At 37.7% G+C, this 22,709-nt stretch overlaps 1 protein-coding gene across 7 annotated transcripts; it reads right to left on the bottom strand.

Annotated features, from left to right (window-relative positions):
- Positions 1-3,619: 3,619 nt before the first annotated feature.
- On the bottom strand, positions 3,620-22,605 carry ppef2a (protein phosphatase with EF-hand domain 2a). Of its 7 annotated transcripts, none has more exons than XM_044329722.1 (20): positions 22,513-22,605; positions 20,931-20,998; positions 20,408-20,661; positions 19,453-19,512; positions 18,142-18,150; positions 17,626-17,753; positions 17,465-17,519; positions 17,190-17,365; positions 16,082-16,196; positions 15,884-15,930; positions 15,015-15,181; positions 14,822-14,858; positions 14,057-14,206; positions 13,624-13,938; positions 10,815-11,000; positions 9,542-9,684; positions 9,017-9,123; positions 7,275-7,441; positions 7,066-7,153; positions 3,620-5,878 (listed from the first exon to the last, which is right to left on the bottom strand). In XM_044329722.1, exons 4-20 carry the CDS (start codon positions 19,502-19,504, stop codon positions 5,625-5,627), a joined length of 2,196 nt encoding a protein of 731 aa, XP_044185657.1. In that variant the 5' UTR covers positions 19,505-19,512; positions 20,408-20,661; positions 20,931-20,998; positions 22,513-22,605; the 3' UTR covers positions 3,620-5,624. The 7 variants fall into 7 exon arrangements, with proteins under 7 accessions (XP_044185657.1, XP_044185658.1, XP_044185666.1 ...); XM_044329723.1 differs by lacking the exon at positions 22,513-22,605 and having other exon boundaries at positions 20,408-20,537; positions 20,613-20,661; positions 20,931-22,502; XM_044329731.1 differs by lacking the exon at positions 20,931-20,998 and having other exon boundaries at positions 20,408-20,537.
- Positions 22,606-22,709: the final 104 nt, after the last annotated feature.

Here is a 22,709-nt window from a genome sequence, read left to right as displayed (position 1 = left end):
TCACTGAACCTTTTAACCCACTTTTGATATAATTGTGTGCCTTTGTGGTGTTGGATACTGTTGCCCAGCTACAAACTGTTATATCCAATTAATGTATGTGTATCAACTCTTTCTAACATGGTCATATTTATATTGTTAGATAGTCTTTCATGTATGTAAATGAGTCATTTATTAACTTCTGTTTTCCAACTCGCTTCCTCAAATTGCCCTTTGTGGACAGATAAAGTATTTTGAACTGAACCACAACACATCGATTAATCTGTCAATTATTTTCTTGAATAATCGATTAATTGTTTTGTCTATAAAATGTCAGAAAAATGGTGAAAAATGTCGACCACTGTTTCCCAAAGACCAATGTGACGTCTTCAAATGTCTCCGACCAGCAGTCCACAGCATTAAAGATATTCAGTTTACTGTTATAGAAGATTAAAGAAACCAGAAAATATTCACATTTTAGAAGCTGGAACAAGAGAATTTTAGTATTTTTTATTTAGAAAATGACTCAAAACAATTATCAGAATAGTTGGTGGTTAATTTTCTGTCGATTCACTAATCTATTAATCAACTAATTGTTGCAGCTCTATTCTAAATTGAACAATAACAAACAATAAAAATGTTGTGTGGACAATACCTGCAAGACTTCATGTTAAATTTATAATAATTTACCATACTTCAGGTGCTGAATAACATAGAAATGTGCGTAAAATGAAACCCTAGATCCCAAAATTGTCAGTTTAGTGCAATTAGTGTTTAATTGACTCAATATAGAGCATCGTATAGCTTCAATACGGCCCTAAAGTGAGCAGATACAGTGTAAAATATGTTGTTGGTGTTTCTCAGCAACACACAGTCTCCTCATGACCTTGTGCAAAAAGCTGGATATGTATACAAGTTGCAAACAGCTCAACAAAAGTGCTGTTCCCTTCTCCGACTCTGAGGCGGCAGACAGGAAACCAGGAGAGAGATGGATATGACAAGCAGCAAAGATCACTGGCTGGAATCAAACCAGAGACATTGTTGTTATATGTCATGCACAGTACACATTCAGTTACCAGGACACTCCCTGACTCTGTATTTTAGATATTTTATATCCAGTATTTCACAATAAATAAAGGACAGACAAGTGAAAAGTCAGAAAAAAAAACCTGTGTTGCAAGAAAATGTTTTATTTCTCATCTCATGACCCCTCAGATTTATCTTGTGACCCCTTTGGGAGTGTCAGGAGCCACCCTTCCTCCTGATTGGATATTGTTTATTGTGACTTTATTTTACAAGTCTGTAATTTCTTCACAGTTTCCTAGAAAGTTTCCTGCAAATAACTTTGTTTTTTGTTACAAACTGCAGGTAAAATACTGTAGACACAGTGCTCAGTTGGTACATCTCTAATGAATTAAATCCAATAAACTAATAGTGTTACGTAAAAGGTCTTAAGTCAGCGCACAGAAGGTCAGCTGAACATGCGAAAATGCAAAATTTGACTATAATAACAATCACAGAACTTCTATTTTCGTTTTAATTAAAGACTTCTAGGAAACTTCATATAACATTTTCAGAAATGACTGTCTCCTAAAATAAACCATTACTTTCCCCCATTTTTTCACACTTTGTTAAACACTTTTTAGATAAAAAAAAAGATCTTAAAAGCCTCTTTTTGATCTTTTAGTGTGCAGGCCTTTTTTGGGGAGAAATTTATGGATACTTTTGGTGATATTAGGGCTCAAGTGGGGAAGACAAATGCTCCATGTGTCGTCAATACTGGAGAGTTTCAAAAGGCGTTGTGGGAATATAAAAAGCAAAAGGGTAGTAGGTGAGTCAGGTGAAATTAAAGTAGGTTATGTTGCAAACATTTATGACGGCTGGAACTGAGCTTCACAAAGTAATAATATCTAAACAATATTAATGATTCCCTTTAAGACCTGTGAAGCACTTCTAGTTACAGCGGGCGCTTTGAGATGCTCCAGTTGACTGATTCAAATGTCTTCATCAGGGTTGAGCTCCAGCAGCTTTACAACTGTAAGACCACCTGCAGACAATGAACAATAGACACCTCCTCCCCCTCCTCAACACAATGGAAAACTAGGTCTAACTGCCTTCTCTTTTGTCCCACTTGTCACCAGCGTGTGAGTTTTCATGTCAGGGGCGGTGGTGGCTGTATGTAAGAGGGCAGGCAGCAGCATGTCGGCCTCCATCTCTGAGTGCTTGAAATGACGTTTTAAAGGATGAAGTTCAGACATAGAGAAGTGGACAGGATTAAACAAATAGTTCCACATTTCGGGAAATATTCACTTTCTTGCAGAGAGTTAGATGATATAGAGATACCAGTCTCTCATGTCTGTCTGTTAAAAATGAAGCCACAGGTTAGCTTAGCTTAGCATATCTATCATACATAGGTTTAATGTACGTTAAAGTGGTTTTGATCTTCTTATCTAACCTAGATAACTCCCAATATGTCAAACTATTCCTTTTATGAATATGTTTATATGATAACTGTCTTCACAAAGATTAGCCTCAGATGTCCTGATTTGTCAGGACATTACAAGACTTTGGTTTGTGTAATCTTTTAAAGGACAATTTCACAATTTAGGAGTCTGTCTTAAAACAGCAGTCAGGAGCCCAAATGAACATTGAGTCAGGATTGTCTTGCTGTAATCATTCCTCCTGTTAATACTGACCATTAGAAGATCCCTTCATAATGCACTTACAAGTGATGGGAGCCAAAATCCACAAACTAATATGAAGCTTCAATCATCCAAATGAGTCAAATCAAGTAGATATCTTTCAACATTACAGACTTTTTAGTGCCAAAGTTCCTCTTTTTGTTACTAGACTTCCACTGCAGCTCAACAGGGAAACACAAAGAGGGAATTTGATGCTAAAAAGACTGTAAATGTGGCAGATATCCACTTGATATGACTAACTCAGACTGCTGGAGCATCATTTAAGCTTCAGATAAACTTTTAAATGTATTTTTGCAAAAAATGACTGTGTGGACACACTGTGGAATTTGTCCTCCATTATTTACATTGAAAGTGCATTTGAGGGGATCTTTTAATAGCCAGTATGAACAGGAGGAATGATTACAGCGAGGAAAACCTCTTTCACTGTTCATATGGGCACCTGACTCAAAAAATTGTGAACCTATCCTTTAAACACAAATTTGTGCAAACTGCAGGCAGCTCGAACAAGATATTGCCCACTTATTAGAAGATCATTTGATAGAGACACTATTGTCTCTACCAGACACGAGCTTAGAGAGATAACACAGTTAAAACTCTCGGAATTTCCATTGTTGCTGCAGCTGAAATACACGGTGTAGCGCCTCTGCTTGCTTTCCGTATAAATCCTTAATGAGTCATACTTTCAGCCAGTTATCCTGTGAATTATCATCTTTAAAATCACAGTGAGTAATTTTAAAACTGGGCTTATTGAGTTGACATCCAGACTAAACTGATATGTGACACCAAGTTAGTACTAAATGGTCTTTTGTGCCCCCTGGTGGTGATTATGACAGCCCTTAATAATTAGTTATTAGCAGCATGCACAGTAGTTGCATCATGAAATCATGTGTATGCAAAAGAAAACAAACAAATTAAAAGTAAATGAAACACTTGAGGCAGAAAATAGCAAATTATTTTAATGATCAGATCACTGAGTTACTGTATATTGAGTGTTTTCCTCCTCAATACAACCACATCTGGATCAGTGATGGTTCTTTAAATTGCAATTCATAAACATCCCTAATCTCAAACACACACACACACACACACATACACACACACACACACAAATAAATACTACAAATGTAACTTTGTGATGTATTTACAGTAAACGTTTTACATGGTCATCAAGCTAAAAAACCAACAAACCATACATACAAATTTACATTTAATGATTTTTTTTTTTTTTAAATGTCTCTTGTTGTTAAATAATACATTATTTAAAATTAAAACTGAGCAGATTTAACTGAAAAGGAACTGATCTTGGCTTTAAAAGCAACAATTTGAAGATACATCATACGTCCTAGAGATCAAATAAATATGTATGAGCTCACATCCCGACTGAGACGAGCAGGGACCCCGGTACTTTGTTGGCAGTTGACACACTGTGCATACTAGACTTAACTTCATCACTGGAAGTTAAAAATGCTCCTACTGCTAAGGCACTGGCAACTTTTAATTTGCGATTTGTGCATACAATGTACAGTAGAGCTGCACAATTACATGTTGTGTAATTTACGTATTAGTTTCTAGTATCTATAAAATCTTTAGAAGGAGTGTAGTTACAGTATTCGTACGTCGCATGTCGATGCAAGGCTACTGGGAATCAGCATCAGTGGAAAGAGTGACGTCTGCACGCTGACTCACAGAGAGCTTTAAAAAACTGAATGTACAACGTAAACCGACAGTCATGCATCTCATAGAGGTCCAGAGTCCTCCCTGATACAGAGTCAGAGAACTAAAGAAAGATTAACTGATTATCAAAACAGTTGGTGATTAATTTTCTGTCGATTGTCAAATTGATTAATTGTTGCAGCTCTATATTTGGGTTTATTTCTGTTATAGCTTCCTGTCAGTCCACAGTCTTAGCGATAACATACATGTTTATTAGTGTGTGTTAAATCTGTCTTTAATGTTTTTTTGTCATGTGCAATATTTTAATGTTTATTTTCATGTAAGTATTTTTGATATATTTGTGATTCGTGATTATTGTCTTTGTACTCCTGGTGAGTTTTAATTGTTTACTTCTTGAATTGTTCAATATTTTGAGATGTTTTTCACTTTGTGCGAGATGGTAGCCATTTTTAAACATTTTGATCTCATAAGATCCGACTGCGATCATAACATCCATTTAAAAATGAGTTATGCTTATTGTTACTTTGATGTTTGAGCTTCACTGTGCAGAATGATCTATGTGCAGTTTGACTCTAGGCGGCTGTTTTCACTATTATAACTTGTATTTTTTCAATGAGGAAGAAGAAACAGATGTAATTTTTAAGAATTTTTAGCAAACAACTGAACTTTTTTGTGGAAAAACCTTATCAGATACAAATTTATAAAGTACATATTTATACATCTTAAAACATGTCTACAGGTGATCTGTGGTTTGGAGTCAGTGTGCAGAAGTTACTCTTTTCATCTATAAAGTCTTTTCTTGTTAAAAATAATGAAAGATATGGATATAAAATGCAAAAATCCTCAAAATAACTGTAATCAAAGTATCTAGTATTATTATTCCAATAATTATGTCTTTTTATTTCTGTGTTTGTGAGTTTTTTTTGAAAAGTTTATCACTATTCTAACTTGACATGAGAGATATATATTCTTCATGGTGTTCAGTTGTGCTTCACAGACACTTCCTCAGTGAATAAAACCGCTTCAAAATATGAAACAAGCATTTGCTGTCAAACACCCTGAACTCTGACCTCTTCCTAATCCCATGTGATCCACACGGCTGTTGCTCAGCAGCATCCTACGTCTTAGTGTGCGTCATTAAAGCAGCTTGCGTCGGCTCCACTTCCCCACCCTCTCCTTCGCCGCCTGGCTACCTGGCGAGAAGAAGGAGGTTGCTCTCTGTGTTCAGTCTTTTCTCTCTCTCTCTCTCTCTCTCTCTCTCTCTCTCTCTGCTCAAATGTTGGGGTCTCCCTCCAGCTTGGTGAGGTCAGGGGCCGTCCCCATGAACATGCTGCGTCCTCGCTCCAGGCGGCTCTTCTTGTCCGTGAGGCGGAAGGCCTCCATGAACTCCTCGATGTCGATGCTGCCGTCCTGGTTGCTGTCGATGGTGACTGCAAGGTCGGAGATGGCCTCGTCCGTGATCTCCATCTTTAGGTAGACGCTCAGCAGCTTCCATGTCTGCCGGAAGTCCTCCATGGTGATGAAGCCTGAGGAGGAGGTTAAAGGTTAAAGATGCAGGATAGAAAAGAAGCTCTTATGGATGGAGTGATGGGAGGAGATTATAAAAAAAAAAAAAAGTGGAGGGAGAAAGCAGAACAGGAATGTGTTTGAGATAAGGGATAGGGGGATGGAAAGACCATCAGTAGATCAGTGGGTTAATCCTCGTCTTAACCGGGAGGATTCCGGAGGGCGTAACCTGCCGTGGCCTCGTTCGCAAGCCACAGGTGGATTAACGGAGGCTGACCTCGGTAACCATCTCTATCTGGACACAAACAAATTACAAGTCTCTGACACACTTTACGCCTCCAGTGAGACAGACGGTCTCTCATTAGATCGTCTCTGTCCGTCAGTGCAGTAATTTCATCAAGTTATTGACCAGAAGGCACATTTTTCCAGAATTAGAGTGACACAGTTTTATCCAAAGAGAAACATATGTTTGGGGATTAACTGCATTCTGGTGCAGGTTAATATAGCTCTGTGTCTTTTTGCCACACAAATATGGAAAACCAAACTACAAATTATTAAGATCTTGCTATTATTTTAACATTTAAAAAGAAATGGCCAGTTAATTCAGGCTATTAGATTAATTTTGATGATATCCTATTCATTTTAGCTTTGTTTTTCTTTCTTGTGTGATTATTGTCAGCTAATTGGTTCTACGATGCTCTGTTTGTTTTGTCTCTCTTGCTTTCCTTTATTTTGTTTGTATTTGTGTGTTTTTTATTTGGCCAATTCATGTTTTTATATTTGTTTTTTGTTTTTTTTACAATTATTATACTTGATTTGACAGGATGGTCCACTACAGCCTCTTGACCTCTCCTGTCTCATCTGTTTCATTTCCTCTTTTTTGCTGTTTGTTAAATGCAATAAAACTAAAATAAGCTTCTAAGACGGCCTTTTTTCCATTTGCTGTTTCTGTTAGAGGTTGATGCACAATATTAAGTCTTAAGAAAATCACTTTGATTCCTGGAGAACTGACAGTAAAACCTGATATTTCTTTACATTATGATCATGATGTCGTGATTTGTCTTTTGCCACTTTGAAAAATACAAAAAAACCGCAAAATAAACCCAGAAATGCAATATAACATTTTAAGGTGAACTGTTGAGAGTGAAAGAACAAAATATGTTGTTTAAAAGAAAAAGATGCCAGTGGTGAGTAAAGTGTGTTTTACCTGAGTTGTCTGTGTCTACGATCCTGAAGATGGTCTCCAATGTGGAGCGGTGACGGTACAAAGTCTCAATCAGACTCTGGTCAATATGCTGCGAGGGGAAAATGTGAGTGAGAAAAATCCTGATAGAAGTCCTTAAATTTATCCAAAATGTTATTCATCATACACCAGTATATCTTTAGCTACTGGAGACTGCTTTGATGTGTCATTACATCCGTATTGGGTCCTTTGATGGCGAGCTCGTTGAACCACTCGTGGTAGTTTATCATGCCTTCGCTGGTCCTGCAGGTGACCAGCTGACTACGAAGCATCCTCCAGGGCAAACTGAGGCGCATCACGCTCTCCACTGCAGAGGCCCAGTCGTTCAGAGACACCAGACCTGACGGAGGTGGAAGGAGAGGAAATACTTTCTTATTAGCAGAGACTTCAGCAGTCTGTGAGGATGACAATGAAGTTTTCCATTATTTTACTTTTAATTAAAACATTCAATTACAGCCAACATTCAAGTCCCATCATATGCTTAGATGTGCATGTTTAATGTTCATCTTATCCATGAACTTGATATATATTACATTTAGTTTTGCATTACTTTCAGTAGCAGTGTATACAGACAGAAGAAGAAGAGTCAAAGCATAAACTAAAGAAAGGGCGAATGCAACGGCCAAGGTAGAAGCAAAACTGAGCAAAACAGAGTCCACTTTTCATTTGTATATTTTCACCAGTCTGTCTCATTACAGACATTTCAGTCAGAGACACATACGTCAAGGAAATGACCCTTTATAGCAATGTGGTTATACTCATGTATGGTTAAACATGCATGAACATTAAATCTTAGTTAAAATCAACAATATGAAATTCCACATAAGGAGGAGGTGGAGGGAGCTGCAGCAGCAAACTGTACTGGCGAGAGTGTAATCAGCAGAGTGAACAGGTTAACATGTCGGAGGTGTACATGTACACCTGCATGATGTGACTGGATGTTACCAGCCACACAGCTGTGGATGAGTCAGTGATTGTGAAGCATACACACAGAGATTCTGCGGCGTTCACCGAGTTGAACTTAAGACTTTTAAGACCTTTTAAATACCACATAGAATGCAATTTAATACCTGTTTCACAATCCTACCGCCCAAAGTGTGAAAGTATGATGGAAAATCACTGGTGCTTTATGAGTCGATGAGCTCCTGCAGCTCACAGTAGTGACAGCAGTGTTTGCTACAGATCTGACTGAGACTCATTAACTCATTCAGCATTAAACAGCCACCAGTATCACTTATAGTTTATAACATTTCCCAACAGCTCATTCACTAATCGGGTACAAAAACATTTTATAACTAACATTACTGCTTATAGCAGGCAAGAGCAAACATTTAAGAGACTTTTGTAAATTAAACTTAAGGCATTTTATTATCTTCTAAGGGCTTTTGTAGGAGGCTGAATTCAATGCTTTTTAAGACTTTTAAAGACCTGCAGACACCTCGCATGTAGGTGACGTTTTTCCTCATTTACAGACACTACAAACACACACACATACGTGTTTTTAAAGTTGATTTGTGCTGTGACTCTACAGGATTTGGTCATGTATGATTTTATGAGAGAGTTGTCTTTGCAAGCAAAAACAAAAGTAACTGCTTATTTACTTATTATATTCTTGATAAACACAAAGTGAGTGAACAAAATTAAATCCCTGAAGTGGTTGAACAGTTTCAGCTGAAGTTTCTGCGCTCTGGAACAGACGTCTTGTTTTTTTTCTCCCCTGAATGAGGATTATGATGCTCCACACAAAATACAAAGAGGCGATCTCGCATTTCCTCCCAGCTAGACATTGTCCTCCAAGAAACACGAGGAAACGGGAGGCACATGTGACGTCTGTGATAAAAAAATGAACACCTGGGAAGTAACACCTGATCCGTTTGAGGACCGAATTGGTTGGTGAAACTCACGCTACACACACCTGTGTTCTCTCCGTCAAACTTTTTGAAGGCACAGATGAGGTCAGACTTGTGTGAAAACAGCTGCTCCCTCAGGACTTTGAGGGCCGAGCGCTCGGTTCGTCCCACGCTGCAGACGAGATAACAGCAAACACAGAACATAATGAAAACTATTGAAGCCAGAACAGTGTAGAGAATGATGTTATATTACACAATGGATGTCTAAAAAGGTAACGTAGGTTAGGATATATGATTTTGAGCTCTCATGTTTAAAGTTTTCATCTAATCCAGTAACAGCTACAAAAATAAAACCAACAGGAAATGAATCTTCAACTATTTTAAGTCATTTATCACACAAAAATGTCTCAAATGTGTGAATTTGCACATTTTCTCAGTTTTATATCAGTGTAAATTGAATGTCTTTGAGTTTTGGACTGTTTTCTAGACTAAATAATGAATCTATTAATGGTGAAACTAATCCACAATGAAAACAATACAGTAATAATTAGCTGCAGCTCCAGTGGGATGAGTCACTATGTAAATGGCACCTTTGTCTCACGGTGAGCTCTCTGATCATGCTGCTGGCCTGGTACTGAACCAAATAAGGCACAAGGTCCGGACCCAGCTTGACGTAGGCCCCCCTGTTGCTTCCCACGTCGTAGTAATTGGAGGCAGAGAAGAGAGTGAGGATCTAAATGAAACGAAAGAAACGATTGTTGTGTTTTTGTCACAGCTTGTCAGCGCACAGTGTGAGAGGAGATGTTTTGAAACTCAACGTCACGCTGCTGAACATTTTGGCATTTGATTTAAGTCACATCAGACAAATCTACTGCGTGAAGCTGATTATATAGTGAGTTCAGACATCGAGTACGTAACTTCATCAAGATGTTAAACAGATGGCTTTTTGTCACCCAGACAGAGGAGACTTTTATGTTAATGTTCCTTACGGCTTTATTCGTTTACAGGAAGAGACGATGCTTGTGCAATATTGCGAGAGGGAGCAGAGAGAGAGAGAGAGAGAGGGGGTGGTGAGTTGAAAATGTTATGATATGAAGGAAGAAGACGTTTCTGTTGCATCACTGATCAAGTCGAGTCAAATTTCTTTGCATAGCCCAACATCACAAATAACAAATTTGCCTCAGGGGGCTTTACAGTCTGTACAGCTATCTCTATCCTCAGGCGCTGATGGCGTTTAAAACTTATTTTGATGGTGAAGTCTTAATTAATGAACATCGTGAGCACGATGGATGCTCGACTCCACCTCCCTTAGTGAATCCACTCACACTGTTACTGTCAATGTCATCATTTAACGTTATTAGAGAGCAAATTCTGCTGCCTTTTTTTTATAAAGTCTGACATGCACCATCATTGAATATCAGTTAAGTTGTTACTCTTTAATTCCTGTTCTTTCAAATGCTGCTTGTTCATTTATTCAACAGTTGGCATAAATGAAAATTGAAAATTGAGACGTGTTCTGGTCTGATTGTTACTGTGGTTGTATGAAGGGTTTTTAACATCTTCTGCTCCAGTCGCACCGCAAAGGGAAAACTGACGTTAGAAAGTGAAACAAGACACACATTTCTCTCTCTGCATGTTTTATCTTGTGCTGCTGCAGCCTTTATATTAATCTGATGGAATTAAATTCAGACTCAGGACACATTTGTTCTGTGTTTAAAGTGATAAACAAACGCTACAAGTCCGACTTTTGTATCGCCATCATGACTTTTACATAAAAGTGACCAGGGTTCTTATTCAGACATGAGACCGACATGTTAAATTGATGAATGTAAAGATTAGATTGGATTTAGATTATCAGCTCACCTTACGGTTGTGGCAGAACTCGTAACCGTCCTGTTTACACTCGTGGGAGCGGATGATGAGCTGCAGGTTGTGTCTGTTCAGGAAGTCCTCTGTGACGTCGGGGCCCCAGTAGCAGCCTCCGCCCCTCAGCTCGTTGGGAATGCAGCCATCCTGGGACATGGGGTCGCTCCACAGCAGGTCCAGGATCTGGTGGCGCATAAGAGGAGAAGAAGAAGAAGAAGAAGAAAAAGTTTTCAGTTTGAAACTATGGACTCTGGTACTGAAATTATTTTGTTATTCCACATGTAACTCCACCAGGGTGACCCTTTCTGACATGAATTCTTACTGACTGTTGCAGTTTATGTTGATCATAGTTATTAAATAATCTTTGTACACACTCTGTCTGTTATTTAAGATCCAACGACCCTGAAATTGAAACACAGTACAAAAAAAAACTGCAAAAATGAACTCTGAATCTTAACTTTGAAGCCAAAACAGATGATATGTGTCTTGTCTTTTGCTATAACTTGTTATATTAATGTGAATTAACTAATTTGCTCTTAATCCAAATGTCTATTTGTAGGTTTTCTGAGAGACCTTTGCTGTGTAAAGTTGGGACGACAATAAACTCGACTCAAACTAATGTGCTCAGAAAAATGGAAATACGAACAATTTTGTGACAACTGGGCAAACTCCATCTGCTGAGGAATGATCATGTGATATGACCGAAAGCTCCAGAACAGTCACTAAAGGACCCTGTGTAGAGATTGTTTTATTGAATTCATGATTTGAGTTTTAATTAACTACTTAATGAAGTATTTGTTTACTTTTTTTGTTTTAAAAATGTAATTTCTATATAATCATATGATTATTTTCATAATTTCATGTTGATTTATTATTATTTTTAAAGTCTTTAAGTCTGTTTAAAAGTTGTTTTTTTTCGGTGGAGAAACAAACAATATTTTCACCATCTCTAAATCTGAATTTTAAGATTTCAGTCTGCTTGCTGACGATATTCCTCTGAGTGATTTACAGCCGGCACGTTTGAGAGCCAGATGAGATCACTGACTTTTACAGCCACAGATTAAGGTGCTGACGGCCAGTTTGAAAAGAAGATTGAACTCACCGTACAGGGATTAATGACGCGGTGGATTACAGCATTTTAAGGCCCACATAGGCAACAATCCACAGCACCTCCTCTGAGCTGAGTGTTGATTACTTGTTGTGACTCAGGACTGTTTTAGTCCACTGGGACACAGCAGAGGAACAAAGATTATGACACCTCACTAAAACAACACCCCCCCTTATGACAGTTGCCACCTAAATAGCGTGTGTGATATAAGTGTGATACTTTGAGGCCTGAAAACAACAAAAAAACAACAAGTCTACACTCATAACTTCACTCACAGTGGAAAAAATAACTAAATTTACACCATTTTAAAACACCGACACCTCCTCTAACTGAATTGTGCCTCGTTAACGTAACAAACAGTAATTCAGAAACGTTACTGAGCTGGTGAACAAATCCTCAAACGCCTGAGTGCACATTTATTTCATCAGATACCTGAACATGTACAGTACATCTTTATATGTATCTGTGCATGTGTATTCATTTTTGTTCTCTTCTTTTCTCCTTGTTTTATAATTGTATTACTATATTTAATCATTTTTCTGCTCTGTTTTATTTTGATTAATTTATCTTGCTTATGGTACTTAATCACCTTTAATAAAAGTGTTTTAAAAGTGTTCCTAATATTTTGTCCACTCCATTAACATACATGAAGGGGGCAAAATATTAGGAACACTTTTCAATATAATGCACTCCAGTAAATCACCGCCACCCACTATGACTTCAATAATAAATATACAGTAGAATTATCACCTTTCTTACAATGTCAACAAAAACTGAAAATGTAAAACCTTCATAAAAGTAGAATTTATGGCGGAGCTGTTGTGTTGGACTGCATTAGATTAGCACAGATGTTCCTAATAAAGTGATTGGTGAGTGTACAGTATATAAACAAAACTGAGTACACCTCTGATCAATAGGGATTAAATATTAAGTAATTACAAATCCTGTCCGATTAATACAATTTTATTTTTGCAGTGGGATCGTTGTCATGTTGAGAAATTTCTCTCTTGCCAACCTTCTTGAGACTGGGAGTCATCTTTTCTTTCAGTATATGGATTAACAATCTTGCGTTCATAGTGCCATCTATAAATGTCATCTCCCCTACACCCTTTGCACTCATGCAGCACCATATCAGCACACTCCCGCCTCCATGTTGCATAGTCGGTACTATGCAGTCTCTGTGGTAGTCCTGGCCGGGTCCACGCTTAACATGCTGGACCCCATCTGATCCAAACAGATGGGGTCAATGCAAGGCTGCGTAAATAGCTAATTGTGCATGCCATCCTTTCTCAAGGAGACCCACTGCGCCTTCTGTTATTAGTAGTATGCGTCTTCCTGTCCCTCCTAACCACTGCTGTGTTGTAGCTTCCGTTCAGTACCCTGATGATGATCTTGTACCCTCTCCCATCTTTATGAAGTCTCACAATCTGGTTTCTTACTTGTTCAGGCAATTGTTTTTTAATTATAAATAAGATCAAATACCCTACATGTCACCCTAAAATACTGCAACTATTGTAAGATGACCCAATTTTTAATCATTTAACAATTTAGTGATATTACTGTTTTGTTATATACTGTATATACATGGTGTTAGAATGGGAGTCCTTAAAAAACTATGTGGGATCAGTTGGCTGTGAGGCAAACAAGTTAGTGAGATAAAAATGTGTCGGTGTGTCTCTGCTGCGTTTTCACTCTCACCTGCCTCCACTCCTCCTCGGCGTTGTCACTGTTGACGGACTCAGTGGGCATGGACTGGGTCTCATTGTTTTCGATGAAGATGGATGCTCTCCGCTGGCGGATCTCCTCGTCATCCACGCTCCCTTTGATCCGGTCAGAGAAATCCTGCAGCGAGCGGTTCTGGAAGCTGCTGCGGGTGCCCAAAGGTTTGGGACACGTGAGGGAGGCCCGGCGCTGGCAGAGTTTGCTGGTCCAGTCTTCTTCCACGTCGGAGTCGATGGACATCCCAGCTGAGCTCCGGTGTCTCTTCTTTGGAGGCCTCAGTGCTGAGACGTACTAGAAAAACATAATGTTGTCTTAAGATCTGTCTTGCTAAGAATGACACAAAATGAAAATGTGGGAGAGTGTATCCGTGTTAATCAGAGTTCATCACACTCATATGATATTTCCTCACATTGTGTCTGTCCACTCTGGCGAGGATGCTGAGGTCCGTGGTGTTGGAGATCCCTCCGTGGAGGACCAGCACTTTCTGATCGATCACTGTCGCTAAGGGCAACCAGCTGAATATCTTCTGCAGCAGCTTCAGGATCCGTTTTCCGTGCATCTGTGGAGAAGAGCAAACAGAAAGTGACTTTCTGTCTTTCATCCTCAAATTCTTCTTCTTTTTGGGTTATACTTATTTATTTTTCTATTTTTCATTGCAGTTTGAAACCTTTAAAACTTTTATATTTCTATTTTTTGTTTATCTCAAGTTTGTCTGGATTTTTGACTAATCAGAGTAACTTGTGCAGGAGAGCTGATCTGTGAGTTACAGTTTACGGTTTAAGTTTATGGTATTTTTCATTCACTATTTATCAATTTTAGGAAGCTTTTATTCCCAGAACTGCAGCTCTTAAATTCTTCATTCATATTTAATCCAAACAAAATCATAAAAAAGGTAAAATACGTTTAAATCTTTGGGATATCTGAGGTTACTTTTGTGAGTCTTTGGACCACCATGACCTCCCTGACTCATCAGAGGCCAAGAGAGTCAGATGTCCTGCAGTCAGCTGGTTTAATGACCTCAAATTCTCTTAGCTGTTTAATTACCATTTTAATTTGTGGCTCCAAACATAGAAGGGATAAGACATTTTGGCTCTGCACACTAGTTTGGTAAGCAGGGACGAGGAGTTCACATCAAACAGGAAACAAAAGAAATGTCCACACAATCATAACTTACCTTGTATTTAGACAACACTTCTTTAGTGAAGCCGTACCTGCAGCAGCCAAAGAAACAGTAAGATAGCAGTTACAAACTAATTATTTAATTACACCTGCTTACAACTCTCTTCCTAAACAGGAGGATCAGCTCATATGTGGGACTTTGGGGTTCAATGTCTCCCAGTTTTGTTTTGTTTTTTTTGTTTTTTTACCTCAAATTGATGATATGGTCCTCGTGGTTTCCTCGATTGAGGTGGACTTCGGTAGGATAGACCAGCAGGAAGGCAAACAGAATGAGGAGGATCTCGATGGAGTCTCTGCCTCGATCCACAAAGTCTCCATTAAACACGTAGGGCTTCTCCATGGACGGCATGCCATTCTGTGATTTAAACAACAGCGACAGAAAGAAGTATTAAAGGGTCATTCTGTCATCCAAATATAAACAAATGATCAGCCGCACAACTGAGAGCAAAACACTGGATTACATGCAGGTCCTGTTTTAATTTCCACCAATTCATGGAGATGGACTGAAGTCTCCTAGAAAAATCTGATTAGTCAGGTATGTTGGACAGAGTGTGGATCATTTGATGCAGCAGCTCACTTTGGAAATGTCAGAGAATAAAAGTGTTTTGGGAAATGGTCCGTAAAGGTCCCTATGAGTAATATAGTGCTGTATCGCTCTAATTTATCAAAGAGGTGACAGATATTTGGTTAAAATACTGTTAATAGCAAGTAAAAAGGCTATTATAAGAAACTGGGGGAAGGTGGCACCGCTGACAAAGGACCAATAGCTGATAATTGTTGAAGAAATCTTCTTATTGGAAAAACTAACATAGATCTTGAGACTATAAGAAGCAAAGCTGGAAGAGAAATGGGAAAATGGGCATCAAACAGTAACATTCATCTACAGGACTGCAACTTCCCAAATAGTCTTTGATTTGTTTTGTTTTTGCCTTTGTCTGTAATGTAACACATATCCTCTATTAATAAAGATTAAGTTAAGTTAAGTTAATAAGATAAAAAAGAGGAAATTCTCAATTGTGCCTCTAAATCAAACATTTTTAGAAGACATGGTTCAAACCTTATAGAAAATCAGCAGCAGGTCTTCCAGCTGGCCGTGTAAATCACCTTTAATGAAGAAGAGATGCAAACAGTACATGAACTAACACAGTTCATCAATAAGAAACAAAAAATACAAAAACAAACAAAAAAAAGGTTTTCAATTAAATACATGGAGTTGCTAAAAATATCAAACAATGAAACTTTTATTTAAACTCACCACAAATAGTGATTTCTTTGCTTTGGCAGGTGGAGATACGACTGATATTTGGGAACATCCGGAGCAGTTTCCACGTCTCCAGGAGGAGCTGGAGGACGTAACGCGAGTGCAGCTGCTACTGGGAGAAAGACTCATTAGCAAGAGGGGTTCGAGCAAAGAGAAACACACGGATCGACAGTCCTACACAATCCTGTCATACTGCCTGATAACTGATACTGAGGTTCATACATTCATGTTTTTCTCCCTCATTGCTTTCACAAGACATAACTGGCAATGACCAATATTTGCTTGATTTAAATATAATACATTTTCTCCAGGATGCATCCTTCATCATCCACAGTGGAAACTGTTTTATCCTCATGTTTCTATCAGTATTTTACTATCCTGCTTTTGAAATTCAGTGGTGACTCCAATAATCAATCAACACAATTCAGTGTGACACCCAGAGAAAGGATCCTTGAACTCACATTAAGGAAAGATGTCACATTCACAACTTTTTCAGAGCTGAAACTATTAGTTGATTAATCAAATAGAAAATTAATCTGCAACTATTTTGATAACTGATTCCAGTTTTTCAAATGTGAATATTTTCTGCTTCTTTAGTCTTCTATGACAGTAAACTTAATATCTTTGGGTTATGGACAAAACAAGATATTTGAGGACGTCATCCTGGGCTTTAAGAAACAGCGATCAACTTTTTTCACCATTTTCTGACATTTCATGGACCAAATAACTAATCGATTAATTAAGAAAATAATCAACAGATTAATTGATAATGGAAATAATCATTAGTTGCAGTCCAATATTTTTGTTACTTTCTGACATTTATAGACAAAACAACTTATCGATTAATCAATAAAGTGAATGGCAAAATGAATTGATAGTGAAAATAATTGTCTTACTTTCATTTTTATTAACTGTCTGCCTGTTTTAAACATTTTCCAGTTGAATGTCATTTACACAGACACATGAGATCATAAGTATAACCTTATTATTTTGATTACTTTAAATGCTGATGCTGTTATTTCTTTCCAGTCACAGTGACTTATGTTTTAACTGGGGTTTTACGCTGGTGAAGAAGCTGGACTGGTTGGTGGTTTGCACGTACTTTCTTGTTCCTGAACGCCTCCACCAGACCGACTGCCTGCTCCACCGTCAGAGGGAAGGTGAGGTGAGGTCCTGAGTAGATCTCCGGCACGTCGATGTTGTCGAAGCTGAAGTACCTCTCCCACTCGGTGTCCCGACACACCTCGTTCTCTCTGAAGATGTGCGAGATCAAATTTCCTAGAAGGTTGAGACAAAGAGTTCAAATTCAGAGGTTTCATGGAAAGAAAAAATCTGACCGTATGAATCCAAAACTCCTGATTGAAGAAGAAATCTTACGTTCATTGCTTGATGGTGTGAAATTATCCATGAGGTAGCCGAGGAAATTATAAAGCTGCACAGAGAAGGGACGCAAAAGTTGAGCTTGTAGATTTATTATTTCTCTGTAGCAAACATTTACAGTAGAGAACTAAAATGGATAATTTGTTGTAGTTTCTCACCTTGATCTGAGCCTGTTCTCCAGAGTATTCGATGGACTGGAAGATATGCCAGGTGTACCTGCGTCTCATCTCTGTGCGGGCTACATACTGCCGGTACCATTGTTGAATCAGTACGGCAGCCTTTATAGCTGAAACAGAGAGCGCAGAGATGACAGATGATCACAGAATATCTCCAACTTTTCAGGAGCTAAGTTTGATTTTCCTCAATGAATGAAAACCGCACATTCTAAAAGATGTCACATACAGATGTTTGACCAATACTACAACAACAGACAGCTGTTGTAAGTCCTCTTTCTAAAATGTAGCTTTTTACTCTTAGTTAAGCAGATTTTGTCTTGTTTGTTTACGTCTACAGAACTTGATTTCATGTTTTTTTTCTACTTGAGTTGGACATTTTTCCACCAGAGGTTCTGATCCTGACATATCTGGTTTAAGCTTCATAGTATGTTCAACATCTGGCTTCTCCTATTAGACAAAAAACAACAAGACAAACAAAGGATGGAAGATGTGGCTTACATGTGACGGCTGCATGCAGCAGAACATAAAGAAGAAAGGAAAGACAGATTCATTAATACAGCAAATATAAAGAAGGAGATTACAGTTATAGTGAAGCGCTAAGCAAATAAAAACAAGACAGACAACTGGATGTTTCATAAAGGAGGTTCAGAAAAGCAGATCTCAGTGTGAAAAGTCATGTTTCATAAAGCCAACTCAGACCTGATGTTAACAGATGAGTTTGGTTTAAGAAATGACTTTTAAACACAAACCTGAGTCGTCAAACAAAGATCACATCAATTCATAAGGATGAAAACAGACACAAAACACAAAACTGTGATGTTCACAACTGCAGAGCAGCAAAGATTAATATAATTGAAAATAAAATATTAACAGACCAAAAGGAACTGAGTCACTGCAATTAACAAAGCAAGAGAGAACTTTCGGCAGCATGTTGTAGACCAGCAGTGAGCTGAGAGCCTGAGACGAGTACAGCTCAGTATTAACTGTCATCATGTCACTGTGGGTTCAATAATGCAAATTTAATGTACAGGATGTATGAGATGAAATAACAATAACTAATAATTTTCTAGCTGTACTCCATATGTTGGAAATACTGTTTGAATACCCTCACATTAGCTGTCTGCCTTACCTGTGTTTATACATTTTTAGACGTCTGTATGTCTAATTTAATTAAAGTGACATTTTTGATGAATATAAGTGACTTTCACAGAGAGAAAACATATGGTGAAACTGCTACTTAAAGTACTATGAGACTACTGCAATGGAAAAAAGGTTGTTTATTAGGTTAATTTTAACAGCAGTGTAAAAGCACATATGTCGACTGGAAGATAGTCCAGATATTTTAGGTAAAATAAAAGGTAAGAGTTTAGATTTGCAAAAAGTGCAGTATGATAAATTTGACATGTTCTGTAAACAGACTGAGCAGTAAAGAGGAACCTTTGGAGAAAACTCTGTGTTTTAGTCTGACAGATTGATTATAACATTACTTAAACTTGAGGTGAAGCTGTGAAAGCTTGTCTGACCTGATCCAGCCTCGTCTGGAGGGAAACGTTTCCATGGTTACTTAGGTCAGACTCATTTAAACCTTCTTTATGAAACCGAATGTCCTGAAAAATGATTCTGATTAAATTAAAGTAAACAAGGTTTAACCGGTAATCTTGCTTCATAAAACACCCCTCATGTTCAGAAATGGACGACCATGAAGTTTGTCTGTGTAGGTGGATGACGACATACTATCTTATCTCAATCGGAGGAATTTAAAAATGATAAACAGTCTGTGTTCGGAGCTGTCTGGAGGATCATGGTTACCTTTTTTGGAGTGTTTGTGGAACTGGTTGGACTTTGTGACGCCACATCCCATGACTGTTCCTGTTGGAAACACCAAACACACGTCAAATCAGCCAAAACTGATGAACATCCAAGTCATTTGTCTGCAAGATTCAACATATGAGCATCATTCAACTGTATTCTTTCAGTACTACAAGATGAATTCAAAGCTTCTTTCTAAAGTAGACTATTTATACATATATATATATATATGTATGACTATACATGACTATATGAGTATACATAGATTTAGATATAAGTTCACAACACTCCACAGCCATTCGTAAATGAATTTTCTACAGTCTTGGCCTCTTAGAAATGCCTTCATTCACAGAGCAAAAAGCTGAGTGTGGCTCAGCAGCAGCAGCTAGAGGATGTTCGACTTCATGCCGCGTTAATCTTGTTATCTGCCGGTTCTCCCCTAACCTCAGTGGCTGGCCTCAATCCTGCGGGGGAAGACTGTTTCTGTCTGAATTCTACGAAGGCTTATATTAAGCAATCTATATAATAGAGAGGCGCCAGGAAATACCTCCATGGAGCTAAGACAAGCCAACTAATGCACAAATTACACTTAGAAAATGTTACAAAACTTCCAAAAAAGTACTCCAAAAGGTCTTTTCTTGCTATGGCCTATTTAAAGGAACATATGGGTGGCTTTTGTCACATGTAATGGTATTTAGCACCAGGCTAATTTCATCCAATCAGGGAATGTTTCCAGAACAAATCGCTGTTTTATGAATGATTATGCAAAGGCAGAACTGCACTAAAACGCCAACCTGTACTTGGCTCTTTAAATTTTGAACTTCAGTAGATGTTTCTGACACAAAAACTGGCAGCTAATGCCCTGCTTGTTTCTGCTCTTTTGATGTTTTACAGTTTTATTTACCAGCTGTAGAAATCTAAAATAAAGCTTCTCTAAAAGCTGTCATCTACTTACGTGATCACCTTCTCTATCCAGTCACCTCTTCCCAAGTTGTCTGGCTGTCAGTTCTCTGTTTCAGTGAATATTTAGGCAGACATTTGCTCTGTTTCATCCTCCACAAAGTCCACCAGGATCAGGTCAAGAACTGCAGGGTGTCAATCAGATCGGTCATTGTCGGTAGATGAATGACAGCAGCACCGAAACGAACCCAGTAACTCACCACAGAGGCCTCATTTGTGAAGCTATCCCCGCTGTGCCGCTCCCTCGGACTGAGCAGAAGCCGGTTTAGACTTTAGATCACATAATCAAGGCACCAAGCTACAAGTGGATTATTGAGCTAATGACTTGATGCGACTAGACTAGGCTTTATATAGGAAGATGGCAAAGTGCAAAGGTAAACACAGGTGGCGGGAGGAAGGCCAGCGTCTGTTTTTGGAAATGTTTTGATTAGGGTGCTTTTTTTGGGAGTACAGGATTGTGTGCGCATGTGCTGTCAGGTGTTTTTACTGGACCAAAACTCTTTCTTATGAAAACTTACCTGATATTCAGGTCTGCTGTTACAGGTTCAGCTGGATAAGTGTTGAGGAAAAGCTGAAAAAAAAGCCCCTTCCCCAAAAAGCAAGTTATAATGTCCACTTGAGTGTTTTTTAAAAACTTATTTATGATTGTCTGTTATTTATTTCTGTCAGTAGGCAGTTATTTTACTCTTTCTTTTTGACACCTCAAATAGTTTTCACCAATCTGAAGTGATAATAAATTGTAAAAAGCTCAAATATGACTCTATCTCACTTATTTTACATCCTCCTGATGGCATTACTTAGCTATTACCCCCCTCTCAAAATATAAAAGATTAAAATATGAAACACAGAAGTGACCTAGAAGCAGTGTTTACCCCATAAGGGACCACAATATAGTTGAGAGATGTAAAATAATAAAGTTTTATCTTTCTTGTGTCACTCTGGTTCAGTTTTGTGGTGTTTGATATGACTGTTGTAAATTAATTATATGTGTTTTATGCAACTATATGACACCTATTTTACGCTGTCATTGAGGCCAGGTGTCCCCTTGTCAAAGAGGTAATGTACCTCAAGAGAAAAAATAAAAATAAAGACAAATGTATCTCAAAAGAGTTTCTGGTTAAATGAAGTTAAACAAACAAACAAAACAACAACAACAAAAAACATATTTCTGCCATACAAAGTTATGTTTATTATTTCAGACTTTCTTTTAATCTTTGCCATTTTTGTAAGTCTTAAGAACCAACTTAATTCATTCAAAATAAGAAATAAAATCACTCGTTGGTTGACCTAAAACACAAGTAGACAGTTTTGTTTTTGTTTTTTTCAAGGGATCACAAGCCAAGATGTTTAGGAACCACTAACCTAGAAATAGACTTATTATCCTACATGTGATTAGTAATCATGAATTTGTTATTTTTGATTGATTCATCTGTTCATTATTGGTATAGAAATGTCATAGTTGTGCAAAGTCCATAGTTGTTTTGCCTATCAAAAAGCCAGAAATGTAATTTCAGTCTGATATAAAACTGGGAAAGCAAACAAATATTGCACTTAGGAAGGTTTAACTGTAATAATAATAATAATTTTTACCTAATAAATGACTAACTGATTACCTTAATAGTTATTAGCTAGCTAATTATTTGACAAGTAATTGTCTAAGTTTTAGCAAAGGTTTCAGTAAACTGGATATTTTGTCAGTAGCTACAATATTTAAGTGAAAGGGCTGTGTAACGTCCCGCTGCTATTAGCAAAGCTTAATTTTAATATTAAGTATGGCAAACTGTTATATTTGAAAATCATTCAAACACAAGTAGACATGTTTTTAGGAGTAACAAAGCCAGAAAGTTAAGGAACCACTAACCTAGAAGTGTGGTAATCATCCTACATGTAATTAGAAATTAGTAATGTGTTATTTTTGTCTAAAAATGTTAAAGATCATTGTGAATGCATGTTTTGTCTGTAAAAAGGCCAGATATTTCAAATCAGTTTGATATAAAAAGGGAAAGGCAAACACACATTGCATTAAGGAAGCTATAACTAGAGAGTGAGTGCCATAATTACCTGATAAATGACTAATTAATTACCACAATTGTCACTTACCGGCTAATTTCTGACGGCAGATGCATCACCATGGTAACAGCAAACGTTTCTGTTAGCTGGGTGCTAATTTCCCGATAAACTGTATATTATGGGATGTAATTTGTCAGTAGCGTCAGTGAAAAATTAATAACATTCATTTACTTCACTCTGCATATTAGTAAAGCTAATTTTAAACACATATTAAATGTAGTAATCTG

The sequence above is a fragment of the Thunnus albacares genome, chromosome 2 (genome assembly GCF_914725855.1).
Source record: "Thunnus albacares chromosome 2, fThuAlb1.1, whole genome shotgun sequence".
NCBI lineage: Eukaryota > Metazoa > Chordata > Actinopteri > Scombriformes > Scombridae > Thunnus > Thunnus albacares.
Note: the sequence above shows the minus strand (reverse complement) of the source record. Positions and strands in the feature narration are given on the sequence as shown.

Bases quoted from the DNA above. Each gene is read 5' to 3' on its own strand.
- ppef2a (XM_044329722.1), bottom strand. From the start codon at position 19,504: ATGGGATGTGGCGTCACAAAGTCCAACCAGTTCCACAAACACTCCAAA. The intron at 13,939-14,056 runs GTGAGGAAATAT...ATGTTTTTCTAG, and splicing joins CCAGAGTGGACAGACACAAT to TACGTCTCAGCACTGAGGCC. The intron at 7,154-7,274 runs GTAATGACACAT...TTCCCCTCGCAG, and splicing joins TCAAAGGACCCAATACGGAT to CATATTGACCAGAGTCTGAT.